General features: G+C 55.5%; 2 protein-coding genes, 1 long non-coding RNA gene and 4 other non-coding genes across 11 annotated transcripts in view; 4 read left to right on the plus strand and 3 right to left on the minus strand.

Moving 5' to 3' along the window:
* LOC148662208 (uncharacterized) overlaps window positions 1–23,435 on the plus strand; it is a 146,727-nt gene that overhangs the window by 61,677 nt on the left and 61,615 nt on the right. The window lies entirely within an intron of this gene.
* On the plus strand, window positions 7,860–7,933 carry trnan-guu (transfer RNA asparagine (anticodon GUU)). The gene has a single exon. It is a non-coding gene; the product is annotated as a tRNA-Asn (tRNA).
* On the minus strand, window positions 8,279–8,351 carry trnaf-gaa (transfer RNA phenylalanine (anticodon GAA)). The gene has a single exon. It is a non-coding gene; the product is annotated as a tRNA-Phe (tRNA).
* Window positions 9,023–9,096, plus strand: trnan-guu (transfer RNA asparagine (anticodon GUU)). Its single transcript has one exon. It is a non-coding gene; the product is annotated as a tRNA-Asn (tRNA).
* trnaf-gaa (transfer RNA phenylalanine (anticodon GAA)) lies at window positions 9,568–9,640 on the minus strand. The gene has a single exon. It is a non-coding gene; the product is annotated as a tRNA-Phe (tRNA).
* On the plus strand, window positions 9,766–19,200 carry wdr46 (WD repeat domain 46). Its single transcript, XM_088637130.1, has 15 exons — window positions 9,766–10,288; window positions 12,315–12,452; window positions 13,136–13,216; window positions 13,808–13,920; window positions 14,381–14,468; window positions 14,773–14,834; window positions 15,537–15,641; window positions 15,741–15,891; window positions 16,416–16,551; window positions 16,677–16,776; window positions 16,968–17,121; window positions 17,250–17,397; window positions 17,492–17,682; window positions 18,345–18,458; window positions 19,022–19,200. The coding sequence occupies exons 1-15, from the start codon at window positions 10,232–10,234 to the stop codon at window positions 19,121–19,123; spliced, it is 1,740 nt and encodes a 579-aa protein (XP_088493256.1). The 5' UTR covers window positions 9,766–10,231; the 3' UTR covers window positions 19,124–19,200.
* Window positions 19,162–22,502, minus strand: b3galt4 (beta-1,3-galactosyltransferase 4). 5 transcript variants are annotated; one of them, XM_088637153.1, is made up of 3 exons: window positions 22,377–22,492; window positions 22,074–22,166; window positions 19,162–20,772 (listed from the first exon to the last, which is right to left on the minus strand). In XM_088637153.1, the coding sequence occupies exon 3, from the start codon at window positions 20,666–20,668 to the stop codon at window positions 19,568–19,570; it is 1,101 nt and encodes a 366-aa protein (XP_088493279.1). In that variant the 5' UTR covers window positions 20,669–20,772; window positions 22,074–22,166; window positions 22,377–22,492; the 3' UTR covers window positions 19,162–19,567. The 5 variants fall into 5 exon arrangements, with proteins under 5 accessions (XP_088493279.1, XP_088493278.1, XP_088493283.1 ...); XM_088637152.1 differs by lacking the exon at window positions 22,074–22,166 and having other exon boundaries at window positions 22,377–22,502; XM_088637157.1 differs by lacking the exon at window positions 22,074–22,166 and having other exon boundaries at window positions 22,381–22,492.

Genomic DNA, 23,435 nt, shown 5'->3' on the forward strand with positions numbered 1-23,435 from the left:
TGCTTTATTAGCCCTATACAATTTCTTGGATTAGGGATTCATCTTTTCGCATACCCCAGCTTGCTCTCCATGAGACACAGACACACAGACAGGGAGAGAGAAGCTTGGGGTCAGAGTGCAGAGTCAGCCATTTATATTATACTAAAATTCCCTCAAGCCAGGTCAGGAGTAGGGACCCCCAGGCCAGAGGCAGATTTCAGCACAGCAGTCCTGCCCTTCGTGGGCCTGCCTGATCTCTCGCGGGCAAGACGAGTCTCCCCCCACCCGAAAAACCAGGAAGCTCGGGGCGGCAGGTCCCAGAGACCCGCCAGTCCACAACAGCGCGTCGCCGTCTCCCTGGAGCAGGGCCAAGCAAGGGGCTCATTTTGGGCATCGAGTATTTCGCAGAAGCAGGTCGAGACCTCGGTTAACAGCAGAGCTCCTCTAGACACCTCAGCCACTGCGGGGCTGGGCGAGATCTGCGTTTTTTCCCAGCATCATCCTGCCCGTACTGGTGAACAGTTGGCAAGATTAACCTTTGTTCCTGGTGTTTACAGGTTTCAAGTCCCACAGGCTGGGGAGGAATTGTCCTACAGCAGCAAGCGAACAGGCTGACAAGTTGACATAATGGGAAACTTTGAGATTGAAAGCACAGGGTCTTATATATTAAAAGCGTTTTTTCCTTGCTTATTAACTCAAGGATGAATTGCCTCAATCTGGGAAGACAGAGTTGTCTATGAAATAGTATTACATAGTCTTTTTAAGTGGTATTAAGATAGAAAAGACCGAGCTGTTAGAGCTATTATGAGTGGACCAGTCCTGGTCCAGGAGGGCCAGTGTTTCTGCTGGCTTTCATTCCAGCTCTGCTGTTAACAACGTGCATCTGCTGGACCAGGATTGAGAGAAAAATAACTATTCGAATGAAACCAGAGGATGGGCTCGTCAACAAGGATTCAGGAAAGACAGGTCTTGCTTAGCGAACTTGCAGGAGTTTCTTTGAATGAGCAACGGCAGTAACGGTACAGGGCGGTCAGAGATAAAATCAGAGCTCATATTGGAACAGACTTCCAGAAGGGTTTTGAAGACGTTTCTCGTAAAAGACTAATTTTCTATTTGAAAATGAAATCCAGGCCCTGGGATTGGGATCTGGTCCGTGAGTAGGAAGCACTACAGATATCGGATGAGTATTGGGATGGAGGTGGAGTCACAGGCATGCTATTCCACGCTTACGCCGGTGACGGATTCCAGCCGAGTTAACTGGTCAATGTTTACAGATAATGCCAGAAAAGCGGATTAGTTTGCAAATGAAATGAAAGAAGATGCAGAATTTCAAATCTAGAATTCCAAACTTTATCTAGGGACTGGGCAAACACCTGGAAAAATCAAAGCCAGTAGGAAGAGTGCTGAGAACTTGAGAACAACTTCCTTTACACAATGAGTGGTGGGGGTGTGGAACAAGCTACCCAGCCATGCTGTTGAAGCTGATACCCTGGGTTTTCTCTGGACACAGCTGGATGAGATACTCTAGTCAGGACAGGAGACCCTGCTGTACACAGAGGGTGGTGGGGGTGTGGAACAAGCTGCTCAGCCAAGATGCTCTGGTTTCGAGAAACAACTGGATGAGATCCTCCATTCAGGACAAGAGACTCTTCTTTACACAAAGGGCTGTGGGAGTGTGGAACAAGCCGTTGTTGTCAATACCCTGACTTCTTTCAATAGACAATGAAAATGAGATCCTGGGATCATTTAGCTTCTAGCGAGAGTATTCTTGCAGGAAACTAAGGACAGGTCTGATACAACCATGTTTGACGTTGAGAACTGCAGCATCTTTATCCCTTGTGTTTATTAATAAATGTTTATCTGGGGCATTGGTTGGTCGAAAAAGGCATTACTGAGGGTCCCTGCCTTCAAGCACGTTTTCGGGATGACTGCGGATTAAATTGTTTTGCACATATTAAAAAAGAAATCAGATGGCCACTGCGGTCAGCACGTAGTGGTGAATTACCCGAGCCGTGAGCCATTGTGCTGCGATAAACTTCCGTGATCTTTGACCTGTGCTCCTTTGTCTCTCGTAATTCCCTGTAAATACTCCGGGTTTGCAGCATGCAATTACGAGAGTTTTATTCTTTCCGTGTTTAATGAAGGTGCTTAATCCCTCGGAGTAAGATTGGAAACTATGAGAGGAATGAAATTTCATAATGACGGGCGGCCTCCCCTCTCCCTGGTCATCACGTCAGCTGTGGTGTCAGTCGTGGGTTGCCATGGCAGTGTGGTACCAAGATGGGGTCATTGCTATGAAGGAGGCGGGCAGGAGCTGGCTGGCCCAGTCCGGTCTGATCCGCACAGCCTGGGTCCCCCTGAGGTCGTGCAAAAAGCGTTAAGTCCCACTGCACAGCAGAAGAGAGAAAGTGCCTCAGCAGGCGAATTAGGAGAAAACTGCAGGGAGGACAGACTGTCCAGCACCCGGCTGGAATTTAGCTATGACTCTGGGATTGTACACTCTGATCAGAGGGAGGAGCGCCCCCTACTGGTCCACCAACCACTTGGGTTTCCTGGATAGAGATTTTGCCCTGTAGATCTGTCACTCCCAGCAAATCCCCCGAGATCTAGCACGATCTAAAAGGCGGCGGTGCCGATGTTTTTGTGCAGCGTGTGGTTCACAACTGCAGCAGAACGCTGTGTGGGTCCCGTGTGCATCCGGGGGCCTGTTTCCGCCCAGATCCTCCCCGCGCATCCCGAGAGCCGACGGGTTGCCACGGCAACTCCACCGGTTCTGTAACGGCTCCATCTCCATGGAAACCTGCGCTCAACAAGTGTTTTTAGGCCGGGGGCCCGGGCGATGGGAGCCAGGAATAACCGCTTGTCATTTTATTTCGGATACGGAGAGAGAGAGAGGTAGAAGTACAACAGGCATGTGGGAGATGTGTTATTTAAAAGCAAAGAACAGCTTTGGATAAAACCAACCAGCTGAAGTACAAAACGGCCCTCTGAGCGCCACGCCTCTGCGGGTCCTGTGTCTTCAGGGCAGTGGGGTACCACTGTGCTCGGTCACGGATCAGCCTGGCGCACTCACACAGACGGGGCGTCGGGCTCATATACCCCCCTCTGGGCTGGTGTCCCTGCAGCCCCGGGCCCGGTGCCGGCTCGGTTCTGTTCTCTCCGGCCCGGGGCGAGCAGGCAGAGTGGGGAACTGGAGAAGACCTCATTGCCGGCTGGACACCTGACTCTGTTGACCCCGCGGCTGCTGGCACACAGCCCAGCCTGCCGCCCTGTGCCAGGGAGCGGGGGTTAAAGGTCAGGTCAACACCAGCGGGGGGGTGTGCGACGACCCCCCAGACACGAGTGCTGCAGAAACTCGGCTCTCTGGGAACCTTGCCCCTCGGATAACATGCCCCCTGGCTCAGGAGCACTTCCAAGGGGTCCTGTCTCTCGCAGGTGTGTGAAGTCAGGGCACTGGCGTGGGCTGGGACAACAGACTTGGTGACGCGGACGTGCTTGTGTGTTTTCCTGTGACCGTGACCGTCTGCGCGGTGACTCTGACCTTCGTTCAAGTCTGCTGCGCTTCACCCCTCCATCGGCGATCGTTATTAATTATTACTCAATTAACATCCGCGCCAGTTCATTCCCGCGCTCCTCTGTGCAACGCCCCTCCCCCCTGAGGAACTGACATGACGTGCAGCCGAACCCCAGCACCCCCCAGGTTGTTGAGGTCTGGGGCAGGGCGGGGGAGGGCAGGGGAGGGGTGTCACCCTTGTGCCACCTGCACCAAATCCTTCAAGCTCAGTTCCCCCAAATCCTAACTGGGCTGATCCAACGGGAAGAGTGCGCCCTACTGATCAGGCTCGCTCTTTAACATAAAATATTAGTGTTCATGTTACATACTGGTTCAAGGATATGAAAGGTGTCCTTTAAGAGCACACTTTCACCATGAATTATGGGAATGTTGTTAACTAAGTAGTTCGGGCTGTGAAACTGGTCACGGTTGGCTGTGTCACTGGTCACGGTTGGCTGTGTCACGCTGACAGGCCCTGCTCAGGGCCAAACAGCCATTCCTGCCTGCAGACTTTGATGTTAATATACACAAACAGAATCTGAAGTCTGTTTAGATGGTTGTGCTTTCTAACACTGAGAAACAGCCTGAGCTCATGAGTACTTACATTCCCATTTATATACTGTACAGAATTGAACATCAGTGTGGGGACAGCCTCTGAGACAACAGAACTCCTGAAACACCTGATACGGGGTTCATTAAGAAAGCTTGAGCAAAATTCTTTATAAACGTCTCCTGGATGTCTGATTTGTTTTCCATTTTCAGCTCCGAAAGTGAATGTGAGTCAAGGGGAATCCCCACAGGCGCTGGACCCTGGAGCTGTGTGTGTGTGAGAGAGAGAGAGATTAGAGAAAGATCTCACACTGGGCAAAGTGCAGCAGGGTGTACGTGAGACTTCAGAAGTGTATGAAAGCGTGTGACCGTGCAGGTCTGTGTGTTGAACACAAGAGCAGAAGGAAGGTTATAAACGAGAGGAACCATGTAGCCTGTGTGCCTTGTTTGATACTTAGTAGTTAGCCGATCCCAGGATCTGTTCCAGACGTTTCTTGAAATAAACCAGGGTACTGGCTTCCACAAGGTGGCTGGGCACCCCGTCACCACCCTGCTGTGCTCACTAGTGAGTCTGTAACGAAGGTTCGGGAGGGACAGCAGTCGCATTCCATCAGCCTCCGCTGCCAGTAACTCGCGATCACTCCTGACCTCACTTCCTCAGCTAAAACATCAGAGATACTGTACATAATCCCCCTTCCTCCCTCGTGTTCATGTGCTTGCACCCCTCCTGCACCCCATCTCCCCCCTGCAGCTGCCCCTGGATCACCCCTCGCTCTGCTGGGGGGTCCCAGCCTCCTCGTCCTCTGGCCAGGAGCCCAGCCCTCAGTGTTTCCTGCGACTCAAACACTCAATAAACCTTTCAACCCACTTCCTTCCTGGCTGCTGTTTTTCCTAGTAAACAGCACCTCATCGACGTGCAACAGGCTCAACACGACAGGAGGTGGAAAGACTGGGGCTGTGCGGCGCACAGCAGAGCGCCCCCCTGTGGCTGTGTGCCCAGGCGGGCGGGCAGGAAGAGACAACACTAACGAGCTCAGATCCGTAATTCCCAGAACCAGCTCAGACTCGGTTAGCGACGGGCTGAAATAACGACCCAGAGGCCTCAGGGTCAGGTTATCGTCTGCCGCCACTCCTCCCCGAGGGAGCAGGCTTTCCAGACTCCTGGTACCCCCTGTTACTGGCACCCCAGCACCAGATCTTCCCGGTACCCCCTTTATTTGAGCCTTTACCCATCTGAGCGTCTCTGAGTGTCTCCGGGTCCAGAGGCCTGAGCCCACTCCTCTTCTAACGCTGCGAGTGGAAACATGAAAAAGCTGCTCAAGTGTCAGACAGCGGTGGGGAACAGTTGCTAACGGTGCTGCCTCACACCGCTGGGGTCCCAGGGAGCTGTCTGTGTGGAGTTTGCATGGCCCCGCTGTGTTCACATGGGGTTCCTCCCACAGTCCAAAAACATGCTGGTGGGTTACTTGAGCTCTCTGGAAACTGGCCCTGCTGTGTGTGTGTGTGTGTGTGTGTGTGCCAGTGTCTGTATCTGCCCTGTAATGGACTGGTGTCCTGTCCAGGGCGTACCCTGACTGGGGCCCATTGCTTGCTGGGCCCCTATGACCCCGAACTGAAAGACGTGTTCAGGAACTGGACAGATGGATGACTAAGTGTCTGTTTTCTGCTCTGTAAGAAAGGGGGGGGGTGTTTCTCTCCAGATTGCCATGGAAACAGAAAGTACATTTATCTGAATCGTTGCATATTCCTGTGCCTATGCACCTCTCGGGCTGAATTATTTTTAGACTGCCATAAATTCAAACGGTGAAAAGTCAGTAATGTGCGTAAGAACGCGGCCTAGTTTGTCACTCTGCGTTCCAGAGCTCCTCTCCGCGCCGGGGGTGCGTGTGCACTCAGCACTGGGAATGCCCACCGCCGTCAGCGGGGCCCGATCCGGACAGCGGGGGAGGACCGGAAGGGGCGGTCCGGCCCGCTCTTTTCCCTCGGGCTTGTTCGGGTTTGGGAGAGGCGACAGGGCGCCAGCGGGCCCAGGACAGGCTGGAGCAGGAGACAGTCCTGCACCTGGGGTGTCTCTGTGCTCCTGCCAGTGCAGCAGGGAGCTGGATTAGGAGGCAGGTCTCTCCTGGAGGGTGAACAGGCCGCAGGCTTGACCTCCTCTCTGGTGACAGAGGCAGACGTGAGCCACGGCTGTGTTTGAGGCCACGCTGGGCTGTATTTAGGGCTTAAGTGCAGATTAAGAGCAGAAAGCTTTGCTAATGAACCTCATCCAGTTCTCAGCGGTCTACTGGCCTGGAGCCCCGACGGGGTTCTTGCTCAAGAACGACGCTCTGGATTGTAGATCAGTTACAAACAGCAACAGCAGCTCATAGGTCATGTAAAGTTGGGCCAGAGTTATCATTCTTATGAGACAGGAGTGCTGTGCTGTAGGAGGCACACGTCCAGATAAAGCATTAAAAGTGAGATTGTGGGATTTCTTCGGGTGCCCCATCGTGATGGCTGGGTTGACTGGGTTAACTGGCGCGTGCCCAGTGGTGGGCTGGTGTCCCGGGTGTAGCTCTGCTCTGGGGAGAGGCTGGAATTAGCAGGAACATTTGGCTCTCTGAGGAGAGGGATGGGTTTCCCGGGAATGGTGTTGTTTACGCGCTGTTCTTCCCGGGAACTGGGCAGCGGCGTCAGGGCAGCTCTGCAGCAGAGACAGGGGTCAGGGTCCGCGCTACCCGGGCCCAGCTCTCCGGCTCCCCCGGTGACCTTCACTGAGTCGGAGCCCCGGGAGGGGAGAGGGAGACGCAGGGAGACGCAGAGGAAGAGGAGGGGGGCAGCTGACCGGCTCTTGAGTAAGAGTGTCTAAGAGTGCTGGACGGGCAGCGCCTCTGTTCCTGGCTGAGCTGGCGTCCCGGGCAGACGGACGGGGAGGGGATCCCAGGGCTCTGCGGCTCTGGCGGGGGCAGGGATGTCTTTCAAGGGTGAAAGGTCACAATACAGCTGGCGTCTCCATCCTCTGTCCTGCAGCGCCCCTACCTGGTGAGTCTTATATTGCACCTCGGCATTGAATTAGGTAACGATGGACTTTGATGTCTACGAGGAATTCCTCTTTGTTAAGTCAAATACTTGGTGTACAAAATCTTCTGAATCACAGCCCAAATGTTCCAGTCATGTAGAAGCGCTTTTGGAGTGGAGTAGTGAGTAAAGGCCACACAGAGACCCAGGTGAGAAAGGGGACATCGTGCCAAGCAGGCTGGCTTTGCTGTGAGTAATGTGCTGGTAATAATACCTGGCCCAGCAGCCCCACTGCAGCCCGGATGATGGGAAGGAGAGAGAAACTGCTTCAGTAGACTGCTCAAGATCAGCATACAGCGCAGTTTGCACTCCTGCTCTTCCAGACAGTGTCCCTGGGATCTTTCAAGACCGTGCTGTCAGGCCCTCAGTGTAACATCCCACCCAAAGGACAGCACCACCCAGACAGCACAGATCCCCCAGTCACCATACTGGATCATGGGGTTGGAAAATTCTGGTCCAGAGGGAATGGCGCCCCCTGCTGGACCATCAGCACCATCTACAGCTGCAAACCTGCTCTTCCTTAGAGGTCTCCCAGCCGCCCCCGTTTCTGACTTGGGACTCAGCCACAGATTGAGGAGATGAGTTGTTTTTCGTCCTCGGTACCGGGCGTTAGTTCTTCAAACAGTGTGAAACGCGAGCACTGTGGGGCACGACCTGTAAACACGAGTTCCTGTCTGTGGTATTTCTGACGAAGACGCTGGGAGGGAGCCGGCTGTCCCGTGTCTCTGTGGCGCAATCGGTTAGCGCGTTCGGCTGTTAACCGAAAGGTTGGTGGTTCGAGCCCACCCAGGGACGCATTTCGTTTTTGCCGTTTTATTTTGAAAGTTTCCACCAAAAAAAAAAAAAAAAAAAAAAAAAAAAAATCTCCGCTATATCAGATGTGCTGAAAATCAAATATAAACTTAAATTTCTCTGTTTGCTTGACCGTAACTGACATTTCACGGGCGTTTCATTTTAACTGAGAATAAAAAAAAAAACATGATATTTTCCTGTATTGTTCTACAGAGAAATAAATGTGCACGACTTTCATTTTTTAATTTCCTAATTGTGACGGAGTTATGTCGCAGTTTTTGAATAATTAAATTGAATGCACGATGGTTTTGCTGGAAAAAAAAAGAGCAACTCCGTATTGCCTATCGCTGCCGAAACCCGGGATCGAACCAGGGACCTTTAGATCTTCAGTCTAACGCTCTCCCAACTGAGCTATTTCGGCACAGGTCCAACAATCCGCCCACCGATCCCAGGATCGAGACAGGATGGCGGGCGGCCCGGGGCAGCAGGGGACTTTCTGTATCGCCTCTGTCCTCAGTCTGGGGTCTAAAACAGAGTTCAGGCAGGGAGCTGCTGCCGCATGCGCAAGCTGCAAAGGAACAAGGAAGGGTTTCTTTCCTGCTGAAAAGAGAAGAAAAGAAACACAACGTTTCGACTGTGGAGCCTTCTTCGCACCTGAAACCACAGGCGAAACGTCGTGTTTCCTTTCTTCTCTTTTTTTAAATCATGGAATAAACCTCCACTTGCTCCTTTGCAGTCTTGAAAATAGTCATGCCTGCCGGGGAACCTCCCCGATGGAGCCGCAGCGCCGCCGTCTGGCGAGCGGGGGGAAATGCACGCCAGGAGTTCGCGCGCGTTTTTATCGTTTGTGTTTTTGTTCTGAAAGGTTTTTCTTTGAGTGTTGGTGTAACCGAGTCAGGTAGCCCACAGTCCTACCGCCCCCCAGATGGCCCAGATGGCCCAGATGGGGGGGGGGGGGCTCCTCACGATTTAGTAAAGACTCCGACAGCCGGGGAGATGTAAAAGAAACGGGAGATGATATAATGTCCAGAATAAAAGCCATCAGAGCGGCGCCCGAGGAACACCTGCGGTGCGTATCGCGCAGGCAGCGGCGTCTCTGTGGCGCAATCGGTTAGCGCGTTCGGCTGTTAACCGAAAGGTTGGTGGTTCGAGCCCACCCAGGGACGAGCCTGTTTTTTTATGTAACGCGTTTCTTCTTTAATTTGGCTTACTTAAAAAATAATAATATAATTTTCCCATTGTAGTTGGCCAATTTCCCCCCTGGCCTTTACCAGTCATGTCCTCCCAATAACCCCCCCTCTCTGAACTGGCTCCATCCCTCTGCTCTCCTCCCCACTGAGAGCTGGTGTGTGGGGAGCGGCCTGGCGCTTCATCCAGGTGGGGGTACACACTGGTGGTGGTGGAGGGGATCCCCATGACCTGTACAGCGCTGTGAGTGGAGAGTCCAGAAGAGCGCTATAGAAGTGTCAGCAATTATTATTATTATTTTACTGGAGTATAAACGCCGGGGTTACCATCGCAATAACATTCACAGGCGCCGTTCCCGTTCATTCCTCAGACTTTTATGTCATTCTGTCCTGAAACCCGCCTCTTTCCTCCTTTGTAACAAACAAAAAATAAAATGAGCGCCCTCCCTTTGCCGAAACCCGGGATCGAACCAGGGACCTTTAGATCTTCAGTCTAACGCTCTCCCAACTGAGCTATTTCGGCCCGGCGAGAGACGCCCCTCGGCGATACTTGTTAGACTCTATGTGACCGCTAGGTGTCGTTAGCCCCGTGCTTTTATTACAACCGCAGGATCTCTGTCGCACTGAATACGTTGAAAGCAACTCTGGGCACAACCTGTTGCCTCTTCGGACCCTTTTCAACCTTATTGCGGGTGGCGGAGGGTGGTGGGGCTGTAAAACAGGACAGAAATCTAGCTGTGCCCTCACCGACACCCTAGGGGGCACCACGCCTATACTTTCTGAAAATTCATTGAAACGGAGTCGAAGTCGTCATGACCCACAGTGAAATCAAAAATGCAACTTTTAGGTTTCCGACAATCTTGGTTAAGTTTATTGCTGAGTCTTAAGTGCTTTAAAATGTACCGTAAGTAACTCACGCCGTTAATTAATCAATTGCTACTTAAAAATATGCCAGTGTCGAAGGTAGCACAATTTGGCTTTTAGCATTTTTATTTTGAGACGTCTCCTTTTCGGGTGTCAATTTGCACTCGATGATACATTTCCGGTTAAGGTGGTATGACGTCACATCCCGGCGGAAGAAAACAAGGGCCTGCGCGTGCAAGGCGTGTGCAAGATGGCGGCCAGCGGAGAGACAGCGGCGCAGGGCTCACACGTGGGGAAGAAAAAGACGGTAGGTGCCGAGTCTCACTTCGTATTCGCTGCGGCACGGTGTCGATGAAAGTGAGAGAAGCGCGCAGTAACGACGGGCCGACTGGCCTGTGTCCAGGGATGTGTTTGAGCGCAGGATCTCGTCATGTGTCTGTTGTGCCAGGTTGCAAAGTAGCCCTTCATTTAATGTTTAAATCAAGCGGGAGCAGGTTCTGAAATCACAGTGGAACCCTGGCGCAAGGTGCTTAATAAGGTTGCTCGGCTGTAGCAGTGAAAGAGGTGCCTTATTCAGACACCACAGGCCTCCTGTTCCGGACGTGATTCACGTACAGTAGTCGGTGCCCAGTCCGAGTCCGTGGCTCTCGGAGAACCAGGATCCCTGGACAGTTAGAACATGCAGCTCAACACGCAACTAAGACGCGAGGTCAGTGCAGCCTGATGGATAGGAGAGCAGAAACGGAGCCGGGGGCTGTTCCTTGTTTCATTCTGGAACACAGTGTGTCAGCCTGAATACGTGTCCCAGCGCGACAGCAGCCGCCGTGCGGTGTTTCTGTAGCCCTAACACTGACCTGAGATACGGGAGGGATTTCCTCGTTGGTCTGACGGGTCTACAGGTATATTTCTAGTCTTAATTCTTAGAAGGAGGCGCCGCCGTCGTTAGCCTGTACTGCTCACAGGGATTTCCAGCAGATCAGGGCTACTCTGCTCTATATCTTGGGATCCAGCAGGTTCCCTGGGGAGGAGGACTATCTGGTCCAGTTAAACCTTACGTGATCTCAGTTTAAACTTTAACTGGGGATTAACAATGTTACCCTTCTCTAAATGTCGAGCTGTCAGACATTTAGGGCAGGGGCTCTGAATCTGGGTTCTGCAGGTCCAGTCACCTGCTGGGCTGCATTCCAGTTGAGTTTAGTTACCTCATTGAAGCCTTAATAGAACTAAACAGTTGCTGGGTTGGAATGTTGTTTTTTTCCCTCCTTAGAAGTGTGGGATTTTATTTTGCTGATGAGTTGCAATGGTTAATAGGTGAGCTCCCACAAGCTTAAGAGCTGAAAACACTCACGCTCACGAAGTTAACTGTTTCACTGAGTCACGAGGGGGGTTTTATTCAGGGTGCAATCGTGTAACTGAGGGCAGGGCTGGAACGAGGTCTGCAGGTGTGTGTGTGTGTGAGGGGACTGGGGGCTCTGGGACTGGGACCCTCTGAGTCTGGGAGGCGGTGAACCCCCAGGACCACAGCCGGGAGCCCCTGCAGTCTCGTGCAGCTGTGGGGCTCAGGAGAGAACCCCTGGAACGTCCTCGTCTCCTGAGGGTACAGCTCCGTGAGAAAACTGTGGGGCCCTTGCCTGTTGTCACCTGATTCCCAGGACTGCAGGGTGGGCGCACTGAAGTAAACCTGAGGGTCCCGAGACCTCGAACAGCGCGGCTCCTTCCCTGGTCGGAGAGTGCTGCAGCCCAGGGCACAAGCTGGGTCCGGAGCGTCGCAGTTTTCCAGGCTCTTGTTTATCCCCTCTAGGTGACGGCCAGCCATCATCCCTCTGAGACACTGCTGGGATTTTCCCAGACTGCGCGTAGAGTTCCCTCATCTGTGACTATCCGGACTGAACAAATCTGAGCATCTGGCGTTGCTGCCTGGTGTCGTGTGTGCACAGATTCTGTCCTGTCAGTATTGTTTCTCTCTCTCCTCACTGTCCTTCATAATCCTGTTTCTGAACGGCGGATTTAGGTGTCCTGGGAATCTCAGCATCATAATCCCAAAGTGCAAGAACCCAGAATCCCGAAAGGCACTGTCTTTCAGACCCGGTGGCATAAGAGGACGTGTCTTTAGGATTGCCAGCAGGAGTCTGTTCTTTACACAAAGGGTGGTGGGAGTCTGGCACAAGCTGCCCACCTGTGATGCTGGAGAATGAGCCCTCAGGGAAATGGCTGAGTGAGACCTCAGGCTCAGCAGGAGGCCGCCAGCAGTCCTTCGTGCAGGAAGGCTCTGCTTTCTGTTCCTGTCCAGAGTTCTCATGCTGCCTCTGCTCTGCTTGTGTCCCGGCCTCCAGGCCCCGAAGAGGTACTGGGAAGGGGGCGACAGCGGGTCCGGAGGCGGCACCCCGGCGCCCGGCCCGCGGGGGTCGAAGCCCAAGAGGAACAGGACGAGGCAGCCGGCCGGAGCCGGGGAGAAGCAGGCTCTGTCTGGGGTAAGTGTCACACCCTTGCCCATGGTGCACCTCTCGGGCTCGGGCGCCAGTAACAGGTGGTCTTTCTGTTAAACTAGGAGAGAGAACCAATGCGATACAGATTATTAATCCCCAAGGGGATGATTTACAAAATAGAAGAGCCAGGGCAGAGTTCACTACGGCTTCTGGTCTCCTTGTCTGCTCGTGAATCAGCTCACTGTTCCACGACAGCTCTGCGTCGCAGCGCTGCCCAGCTGTCTGACTCCACTGCTACAGTCTGCTGCGTCTCATGAAGTTGTTTACCCTTTTTCACCCTGGGTGCTTGTTCCTTAAACCGCATGTTGCTCAGCGTGTGTGCGTGCGTGCGTGCATCACACCCTCCTGACGTCAGCTGCTCACCTGCGCAGTGTTGCTCAGTAGCGAGGGCTTTCTTACACGGAATAATAATGTTAACAAATGTAGATTCCTTGTACTTTTCATCCCAGGGGACCCCAAAGCCCTTCACATATAGGGGGGGCTCCCCCACTGAAGTGTAGCCCCACTGCACAGCATCCGGGTCTGGGGGAGAACTGCTTCACTGGCTGAATTAGGGGCGCCTTCAGGGAGTCCCTGGGGCCTGCTGAGGCGGGGGGGACATTAACTCCAGATTCAGATTCGCCCCGCGGCTCCTGAAGCCCGTGTCTCTCGCTCTCCCGCCCCGGCAGAGAGAGGACCCGTTCCTGGGACCTGCTCCCATCCCGAAGGAGCGGCTGCAGCAGTTTCGGCGCGGAGAGAGGAACGATGTGGTGAGTGCGGAGAGGTTCTGGTCACGGAGGTCCGGCACGCGCTGGCCTGGGCCTAGAGATCTCGGACAGGGTCGTGGTGGGGGCTCTGGGGGGCCGTGCCGTAATCCTAGGCTGCCAGAGAGGGAAGTGGGGTGCCTATAGGCGTGGGGGTACCCTGACACTATTCCGAGGTGTGAGCTGTTTTTTTTTGTCGACTGCCAAAATGGAGAAGGGAGGGAGTTGGGAATAGTAACTGCTGTTCTTGTTCATGACGGAGTCACTATAGAAACATGATGTGCCCATTATAATCGTTAGTGAAGGTGATATTTTCTCTGCGTTGCGCACGGCGAGTCTAGCCCTCTTCAGCAGACAGGACCTGGAGGGGGAGGGTCATCGGGTCATCAGAGGGACCCCATTGAGATTGGGGGGGGGGGTGGTGCTACGGCCCCAGGAAAGCTGGAATGGGAGTCACAGGGCAGCCTGTGAGCGAGGTGTTCCCCTAGGAGCCCACGCGAGGAATCGACAGCGTTATTCCCAACTTCCCGACGCCGGGCTCGTCGCGCCCCCCCCCCCCCCGAGCTTGAACGCTGCTCCTCTCCTCCCCCTCCGCAGGCGTCCGTCTCCCGGGCCCGGCTGAAGCACACCCTGGCTGTGGCGGAGTCGTCTTCCGAGCTGGCCGTGAGGCAGGCCGCGCGATGCCACCTCCTGCTCCAGGAGGATGCTGGGTAAGAGCGGGCGGGACAGAGCCACACCGCGACTGGCCTTCGTGTCGTGTGCTGGTGTGGGTGTGGGCTAGACCAGCAGCGGGGCCCGCAGACCTTTTATGATCAGTTCAAGTGGGGAGGTGCGTCTGCATGCGCAGGCTGCAAAGGAACAAGTAAAGGTTTATTCCCTGCTGAAAAGAGAAGAAAAGAAACACACCCGGAGAAGCTCCACACCCGGAACGTTGTTTCTTTTCTTCTCTTTTCAGCAGGGAATAAACCTTTTCTTGTTGCTTTTATGTTAAAAGGCTGGCGTCCGATATTCTGCTTTTGATACTGCGTGTTGTGCCTACAGGGACTGCTCTTCCTCTTGGTGTTCAGTTAGTAAGTGAGCTTTAAAACATCGCATTGACTGCGTGTTATGTCCTGTGCTGTTTAACGTCCTGAAGCTCTGAGCTTGCTGATAGCGTACCCTGTTCTCCAGGTTTTTGGAAGGTGATGAAGGGGAAGACACGTGCATCATCGCACAGGAGGACATTGCAGAGGCTGTGGACATAACTTCCGGGTCGAAGGTTAGATACCCATGATCTCCCCTCCTTTCTGCTTTCAGAGTGGTGTGAAACTCTTCATTATTGCCTCATTTTACTGTGCCTGTGATTGTTTTTTTTTCTTCTCTTATGTTTTGTGTCCTATTATGCAGTGCTTCAGGTGAGTTTGTATAACTTTCAGATGTGTGATGATAAAGTTCTGAGCAAGTATTCCGTTTGCGAGGAAGGCTTTGGGCGGCCCCTGGTGGCCACTGGCGGCAACAGCAGCCCTCTGTTCACCCGTGGTAGTGTTCCCTGTTTGTAATCAGGCTGGTCTCTCTGCTTGCAGTACTTCAACCTGTCACTCACACAGTTCGGCCCGTACAGACTGGACTACACCAGCAATGGCAGGTGAGCTCCCTCCTTCAGCCGACCAGGTCCGTGAAACGTTCAAATGAGCTTCACGCCGGTGGTCGGTTTTCAAGTCGGAACCGCGGGGCTGTGGTTCGAGAAACACTTCTGATTGTCCGATTAACAGTGGGACCTGCCACATACCTGTAAACGAGCTGGAAATTAAAAAGTCGCTCGTTTATCGTTTAAGCGTGTTTAAAATCATTTCAAGCTGTGTTGTTTCCTGGAGGAAATCCCTTTTTATAACGAGCCAGTACTATCTCCTGACGCTATCACTGGGCTTATACTCCAGCTCCCTGCTGAACTGACTCTGTCTGAACGGCCTGTGTCTTTCATGTGGGTGGGCTGTGTGTTTTTTCCCCACTAGAAATTCTGCCCCGATTTGTCATAATCGCCGCTTCAGCCAGTTCCTCTTCTGGTTTTCAGCCGCTGTTCTCGTGCCTGCTGTATAGCTCCCCGACAGCTCGTGCTCATAGTGCTCTGATTTCATCATGCGAGGTTCCCTGCACATAGCTCCTTTTTGTGTGGATGTTTCTGTATGTGTACCCAGTCGTACGTACAGATACGGATAAGTAGTATTTTATTTGTGTTGCTAATCGGCTCCTTAGCATTTTATGCACAGGAGTTTAAGGCAGGTTGCTCGAACAGGGCTGTTTGTCCGATGCTGTAAAAGAGCGTGCTGCCCTGTTCTGTGACCCACAGGCACCTGCTCCTGGGTGGGCGGCGAGGCCATGTGGCCTGTCTGGACTGGCACACGAAGCAGCTGCTGTGCGAGATGAGCGTCATGGAGACGGTCAACGACGTCAAGTGGGTGGAGGGCACGCACGCACGCACGCACGATCGCGACGATCTCCTGCTCTGTCTGTATCCCCAGACTCAAGTGCAGTTGTACCTCCTGTCCTGCAGGTGGCTCCACAGCGAGGCAATGTTCGCGGTGGCTCAGAAGAAATGGCTCTACATCTACGACTCCCAGGGGGTGGAACTTCACTGCATCAAGAAGTTTAACGACGTCCTTCGCCTTCAGTTCCTCCCCTACCACTTCCTGCTTGCCACCGCGGTGCGTCATCACAAAACATCCCCTTGCAACGCTTCTTGTTTTCCAGACATGCCCAGTTCCGACTCTTGGTGGGCTCAGCGACTTCTGGTTCCCTCTAAAGATCATGTAAATAATTTGAGCCGGTGTAACACTTGGTGAGCCCCTGCGGCCTGGAACTGGGGGCCCTGGCTCGATGGGTCAGAGCTGTGCAGTTTCTGATGTTTCCAGTGGTTGTCCTGCTACCATGAAGGCAGTGTGCATACCAATTCCACCTTCCTCCTTCCTCCCTGCAGTGTCTTGGCTTTGCTGTACAGTCCTGAAATCTGCGCAAATGCTTCTACAGGGAGGGTCATTCAATAAATGCGGTTCTGACTGGACAGAACCCAGACTTTAGGAGTGTAGAAGCCGAGTGACTGTGGAGTCACTCAGCCCCTCTGGTCCTTTGGGTTTTTGGTGTTCTACTGACCAGTATCGTCCAGTCCGCTCGTGAAAGAGGGACTGGTCCGTAAACTAGCAGCACCGGTCTGTGTCTGTCTTTGCCTCAGAGCGCCACGGGCTTCCTGCAGTACCTGGACGTGTCCATCGGGAAGGAGATCGCAGCGATCAACACTAAACAGGGGCGCCTGGATGTCATGACGCAGAACCCCTACAATGCCGTCGTTCACCTGGGACACCCTACAGGTACCGGGCCCGCCCGCCGGAGGGGGGGGTCGGGGGTCGGGGGTCGGGGCAGCGTCGCGTGACCCGTGTCCTGAAATTCCGCGGTGGCCCCCGGCTCAGTCCCCGCTCCCTGTCTCGCGCCGCAGGCACGGTGACGCTCTGGTCGCCCAATCAGAGGGAGCCGCTGGTGAAGATGCTGTGCCATCGGGGGGCAGTGAGGTCCATCGCCGTGGACAGAACCGGAACGTGAGTCTGCCGGCCCGCGTTGACACGAGTAGGGCAGAGGTCGCTCCGGCGTGGCGTTGATCTCGGCTCCTGGGGCTCCAGCGGGAGGGGCCGAGTGACCCCTGACCCTTCTTCCTGGTGCCCGGGAGGCAGCGGTCGGGCGTCGCGGTCTGCAAGTGTTCCCGTCTCCTTCTCTTCCCGCGTCTCTGCAGTTACATGGTGACCTCGGGGCTGGACAGGAAGTTGAAGGTCTACGACATCCGGGCGTTCGCCCCCCTGCAGTCCTACGCCCTGCCGGCGGGGGCGTCCTTCCTCTCCCTGAGCCAGCGGGGGCTGCTGTGCGCCTGCGCGGGGGACACCGTGCAGGTCAGTCCCGAGACCGCGGTCCGGGTCGCCGGTCGTCTGCGCCGCCGACGGCCGGGCACCTGGGCGCTGTAGGCCACGTGACCCGCTGGGGTTCGGCCTCTGATGCCGCCTGGCCTGTCTGCCCCCAGGTGTACCAGGATGTCTCCAGCACTCCCGTGCAGAAGCCCTACATGGCCCATCGGGTGCGGGGCTCCGTGTGGGGCGCCCAGTTCTGCCCCTTCGAGGACGTGCTGGGGGTGGGGCACGCCGAAGGGTTCACCAGCATGATCGTCCCGGGTGAGACCGCCTTACCGTGCATCCGTGTGACGGAACCTTCCGGCGGCTCGGCGCCAGTGCTCACTGCCTGCCGTCTTCTCTCTGCCCCGCTCAGGCGCCGGGGAGCCCAACTTCGACGCCCTGGAGGTGAACCCCTACCGCAGCGTGAAGCAGCGGCAGGAGTGGGAGGTCAAGGCCCTGCTGGAGAAGATCCAGCCGGAGCTCATCGGCCTGGAGCCGGCCAAGCTGGGCGAGCTGGACCAGGCCAGCGTCGCGCAGCGGCACCAGGAGAGGGTCCAGAGGCTGGTGAGTCGGGCCTATCACGTTCTGGGTCCTGCTCTGTTCACGCGCCGGGCTCTGGGCTCGAAACCAGGAGGGTTGCGGGTTCAAATCCCAGGTGGGGCACAGCCGGGGCACTCTGGTTGTGGTGGCTCCAGTAAAACGCCCAGCTCTGCAAACGCAAGTTGCTTTGGTTGCTGGCATCAGCCAACTTAATGATGATAATGTCCTGCCTGTTTAAATCTAGTCGTGGATACTATTACCTTTGTAAACATTTTCTAGTGAAAGGTTTCTTTTTTTTTTTTTACACCTGGTTTGTTGAGAAATATCAAAAGTCATTTTTAGCTTGTCCTGCAATTCCATATCCTTGCCTTTGCTCCTTCCGTTGTGTCTGTACTCCATGCACCAAGAGTGGTGGGAGTGTGGAACAAGCCGCCCAGTCGGTATTGTTGAAGCCGACGCCCTGGCTCCTCGCAGGGGGTTATGAAGTTACGAGCTACCCGGCGGTCCGAACGGTCCCGTTCTCATCCATTTGCTGGTTCCGACCCGGCAGTGGAACGGAGCCTGTCGTGGGCCAGACTGGGGGCTACTGTTCTCTGCTGATCATGTGCTGGTGCTCGGCGGTGGGCCGCAGTTTGTCGGGAAGACCGCCCCCCCCCCTGACTTGTGTCCTCTCCCTGCGCTCCCAGGGATTCGACCCCTTGGCCAGAGAGAAGTTCAAGCCGCGCAAGAAGACCAAGGGGCGGAGCTCTGCTGGCAACATGGAGAAGCGCAAGAGGAAGGTCGCCCACGAGGACCAGAGGGTAAGGCGCTATATACCGTGTGAGAGGGGGAAGAGGGTAAGGCGTTTTATACTGAGTGTGAGGGAGACGGAAGGTAAGGCGCTATATTCTGTAGGTCGGGGTGGGGTTGTTCCAGTTCCTGCCAACCGTCTTGTTTCATGAAGCCAGACGTTTTCACCCATGGCCGCCTCTCCACTGCGGGTGTTTCTTACTCCTCTGCTCCTCGAGACGGCAGAGCCCCTCTCTCGTTAACGCGGGTCACCTGTGCACACCCGGGGGCGCACAGCGCGCGCGGGGCTCGTTATTGTGTTCAGTTGCACAGGAGGCTCGCACAAGCACGTCTGCAGCAGAGCCGATGCCCCGAGAGAGGCGAGAGCCCTAGAGGCCTGGCCGGCCCGGGTCCGAGCTGAAAGCAAGCAGGACCGCGGTGAGAGAACTTGGGGCAACACATCAGTCCCCCCTCCTTACCTGGGGATCGGGGTGGGTGTGTGTGGGGCAAGGCTGCCAGTGTTGGCCCTCCACCCACCGGGTGAGGGCGCCTGTGAGTAACCCCGTGACCTCTGTCGGTCTGTGTCCTGCGCCAGGAGCTCATCCAGCAGACGGTGGAAGCCAGGGCGAGGCAGAAGGAAGAGGCGAAGGAGGTGTCCCCAGGTCAGAGGTCAGCCCTGGACAGGTTCAAGAAGTAGGAGAGCAGAACCTCACCTCACTCACCCCAAGAATCCAGCCTTTTTGTACAGTTTATTGTAATAAAAGAATTCCGTAACAGGGACTCTGAGGGTGTCATTCCGGTTTACAGAGCAGATAACTACTCGTATGAATGGTTTACAAAATCGTGTTCATGCAAGAGAGTTCATGGGAAAGAGTGAAACATTTCCGCGGAGGGAAACCGAGTCTGTACCGGCGACGACAGGCTGAAGATGACGGCTCGGTACTTCAGTCCCGGGGCGTCGGAGTCTGTTCATTCGTAGAGAAGAGCAGTGAGGCAGCAGCGTGGGGTCTCCCGCACCCCCCTGCTGTCACGAGAGAGTTGACGTGAGCGCTGCAGTCTCTGACAGCCCGCCGGGCCGCACGCGGACAGCTCTAGAACCCGAGCCGAGGGGGGGGGGGGCCGTGCTCCTCTTCTCCAGCTCTCAGAGCCCGGGCAGGACCCCCCCCAGCAGGCTCCGGGCCTTGCAGACGCCCAGGGCGAGCTTCAGGCCCAGCCAGGAGCAGGGGGGGCTGGCCCGCAGTTCCGCCCAGAGCCCCCTCATCTCCGCGGGGGACACGTGGTGGGCCGACACCAGGGCCCGGTAGCAGCAGGGGCTGAAGGGCACCCTGGGGCCCCCCGAGAAGAGCGGGCAGTGGGTGGGGGCCAGGCCGGCCGCCCGGGCGCACATGCCCACGAAGGCGTCCTCGGGGGGCAGGGGCCCGAGGGGCCGCAGGGCCGGGCCGGCCGCCTGCGCGATCTTGCGGGCCGCGGAGCGGGACAGCAGGTAGGCCGTGCCGCTGCAGTAGTCCGGGAAGACGTCCGGCGCGTAGGCGGAGGCCGGGAGGTGGTGCTTGCTGCGGGGGTCCCGGTTGGGGGCCACCCCGAGGTGCACCCGGCCCAGGTACAGGTCCCGCTCGCCGGCCGTGGCCCCGGCCCGCTGGAGGTACCCCAGCAGCGCCGCCGGGTTGAACAGGACGTCGTCGTCCACCTTGGCCACGAAGCGGGCCTGCGGGCAGTGGCGCTGCGCCCAGCCCAGCAGGGACAGCGTCTTGAGGGTCAGGTTGGCGTAGGTGTCCAGGAAGCGCCCCTGGATCAGGTCCCGGGTGGCGCGGTGCTCCTCGGCCAGCCGGCGGGCCAGGCCGGGGTCGGGGGTCACCCCCACGACGAAGAGAGTCAGCACGCGCTGCCCCCCGACCTCCGTGTCCCCCGCCCAGCTGTCCCGGATGGCCTGCCTGGCCTCGCGGTGGGCGGGGGCGCTGGCCACCAGGGTGAGCAGGTACGGCCGGGCCCGCTGGCAGAGGGAGGGGCTGGGCAGCAGCAGGTACTCGCGCAGGTGCCCGGGGGGCCCGGGGGGCCCGGCGGTGGCGATGCCGACCCGCCGCCCCCGCCCCCCCGGCGCGCTCATGAGCAGCCGCACGGCCAGCGACTCCAGCGTCTCCGCGCACAGCAGGCCGAGCGCCGCGCCGCACAGCAGCACCGCCAGCGCCGCCGCGCCGCCCCGCCGCCGGCCCCCCCTGCAGCCCCACGGCCAGCGCCCCGCCATGCCCCCCGCCCCCGCTACCCCATCGGCGCTCCCGGCGCGGGCGACCGGATCAGCTCCCGCTCCTCCGCGCGCTCATCGTGGCTCACGGGGGGGCCGCGCTGCCCCTGAAACAGGAAGTGGGAAGACAAAATCCAGTGATTAATAACGATGAAGACCCTTCAGGACAGCCTGCACAGCAACCGATTCACAGCCTTCCCCTGCTGCAGGAGCACACGGGGCTGCAGGCGAGCTGGAGTGAAGCGGCACCGGGCCGGTGGCTCTCGAGAGCGCTGCAGACCCGTCACCTCGATCTGCCCCCCCCACAGCTGGGACCAGCTCGACCTGCGCAGGCGGACAGAGGGACGTGTCGGACACGCCGGCCCTACGGTACCGCACAGAGCAACACGGTACAGCACCGGGCCATGAGCACGGAAGACACGGGATGCGTTTTGCTGAATACGGTCGCCCTGCAGTCCCGGGCTCCAGCTGCCGGCACGCGTGCCGTCTTATCGATCGATCGACAGCCGATTGATGACGGAACGGCAGGATGTCACCGGCCGCTGGCCCAGACAGGCTGGGTTTGTAAAACGAGTAACGATGGCAGGAAGCAGAGCCCCCCCCACACACACACACACACACCCCACCGTGCAGGAGAGATGCCAGGTTGCAATAACGCATCAGACACGCGCCGCAGTCCTGCAGCGGTGACCCGTGGTGACCCGGGACCCCCCCCCGCTCGCCGGACTCGGGGACCCCCGAGGCCCACGCGAGAAAGCAGCGCAGATGGGGACCCGAGTCGGTCGAGTGACGTGATGCAGACCCCCCTCCCCCCGGCCCGAGACCTACAGGGCGGCTGCACACGCGGCTTGTCGGGTCCAAAAAAAAACAACCCACACAAAACAACCATAAACACAATCTAATCGAAAATAAAATGTGAAAATATTTCCAACCCTGTTTCTCGGCCGGCTGGCACCGGGGACCTCGAGATGCTCCGGGGACAGGTGAGCGGTGCAGCTCTGCCCTCCGGCGGAGACGTGTTGGCGCCCCCGCCTGGTGAGGAGGGGTGTAGCGCCGCTCCCGCCAGTCCTGGTTCCGCTATTTTTTGGGTGGGTCACGGTCTAAATTTTAAATTTAATCCCCGGCGCTGAAACCACCCGTCATAGTAGTACATGCGTGGTGCAGGACGGAACTTACCTCCCAACGTCCTGCTTTCCTCTATTAAATTAAAATAATACGCGTGCAGGCTGTAGGTAACGCGTTTCTATCACTTACGGGTTATTTGGGGAGGGTATTTGGTAATAAAACAAGTACTCACGAAATAAGTTAGAGAGAAAAATGATTACTGAATAAAACCACCGCCGGATACGCGGGAATACGGCAATACAGACTGAAATAAATATACACTGTGATGACAAAGAGCTCTTACATTTCATTAAGCGGGGTCTTGCAATTGCGCGCAGAAACCGGCCGACCTCAGCAGAATATGTTAATGATGTTCATCAGCCACACCAAACACGCACTAGCCGTGGAGTGAGTGAGATAAACCACAGATTCGGAAAAAAAGCATTCCCCCAAACCCTTCTTTGCGTCTTAACCGCAGTTTCCCGAGCATATCCTAAGAACAGGTCCACAGTAGCGCAACAAAATTCTTTAACTAAAGAATAGGCAGAATTCATACTAAAAAAAAAAACATGCTAAAATTTTCATTTGCACGGACGGAATCTCATACCCACAAGCTTCAGTTCCAATCACAGGCAAGGTTAGTAACGGGTTACACCGGGCATTTTTCCTTTAAGCCGGTTAACACACAGCGACCGTTACCTGCTCCGCCATCTACTGTTACAGTCTTATCAGGGAAACACAGCTGATTCAAGATCCCTTAACAACGAATATAGCCTTTCCCGGCGGCCATCTTGGAACTTCCGTTGTTGGCTCGGTCGGCCATCTTGTTAGGGGCAAAGGAAGCCAGAAACTAGAATCGCTGGCTGATGAAGTAAAACTCTTCAAGGACCTTTCTTTCCGTGGTGTCATCACAATATATATATATAAGTCAAAGGGACCAATAGGTGAGAAATTGTATAAATGTGTGAATCACAGGAATGCAGCATATAGTATCTGTGAGAGGGAGAGAACATGACCGTTGTCTGTTCATCCTAATGGACAGAAAATACATTATCGTTCCTGAACAGCAGAAGACTCTCTTGTCACTGTGAATAGAGAGAGAGACTAAGAGAATAGCATCTCCTATTACGATACTTTACCTACACTATAAAAAGCCAGAATGTACTGTCTAAAACCTGGAATCGCACAAGGATGGTTCTCAGTTCAGAGATGCTGTAATTGTAAGCAAGAAGAACAGTTATAAATGAGACTATCTGGACTGTGTGGTTGTTAGTAGCTGAAATGATTCCAGGATCTTATGAAGCCGTTTCTTGAAAAGTATTGAATGGTTATTGGCTTTAGCTGGGCAGCTTGTCCCATACACAATCCCTTCTCTAGGTAAACAATCTCCTGCCCTGAAGGACCGTTTCATTCAGCCATTTCATGAAAGAACCCAAGCTATCAACCTCAATAATGTGGCTGAGGAGCTTGTTCCACATTTCCACCACCTTGTGTGGAAAGAGGATGCTGTTTTATGCATTGTGACACTATTAAAGGCACTTGAACTGGGAAGAGTGAGAGGGAGAGGAAAAGGATTCAAACCGACAGAGATCTGAAAACACTTACTTGTTCTCTAGTATGCCTGAGTGAGGTCACAGCCTGACCATGTGTTCTCCAGCGATCTTAA

This window comes from Lepisosteus platostomus, chromosome 6 (assembly GCF_059453375.1).
Source record: "Lepisosteus platostomus isolate fLepPlt1 chromosome 6, fLepPlt1.hap1, whole genome shotgun sequence".
In the NCBI taxonomy this organism is placed as follows: Eukaryota; Metazoa; Chordata; class Actinopteri; order Semionotiformes; family Lepisosteidae; genus Lepisosteus; species Lepisosteus platostomus.

Bases quoted from the DNA above. Each gene is read 5' to 3' on its own strand.
- wdr46 (XM_088637130.1), top strand. From the start codon at position 10,232: ATGGCGGCCAGCGGAGAGACAGCGGCGCAGGGCTCACACGTGGGGAAG. The intron at 14,835-15,536 runs GTGAGCTCCCTC...TGTGACCCACAG, and splicing joins GACTACACCAGCAATGGCAG to GCACCTGCTCCTGGGTGGGC. The intron at 15,642-15,740 runs GTGGGTGGAGGG...CCTGTCCTGCAG, and splicing joins GAGACGGTCAACGACGTCAA to GTGGCTCCACAGCGAGGCAA.
- b3galt4 (XM_088637152.1), bottom strand. From the start codon at position 20,668: ATGGCGGGGCGCTGGCCGTGGGGCTGCAGGGGGGGCCGGCGGCGGGGC.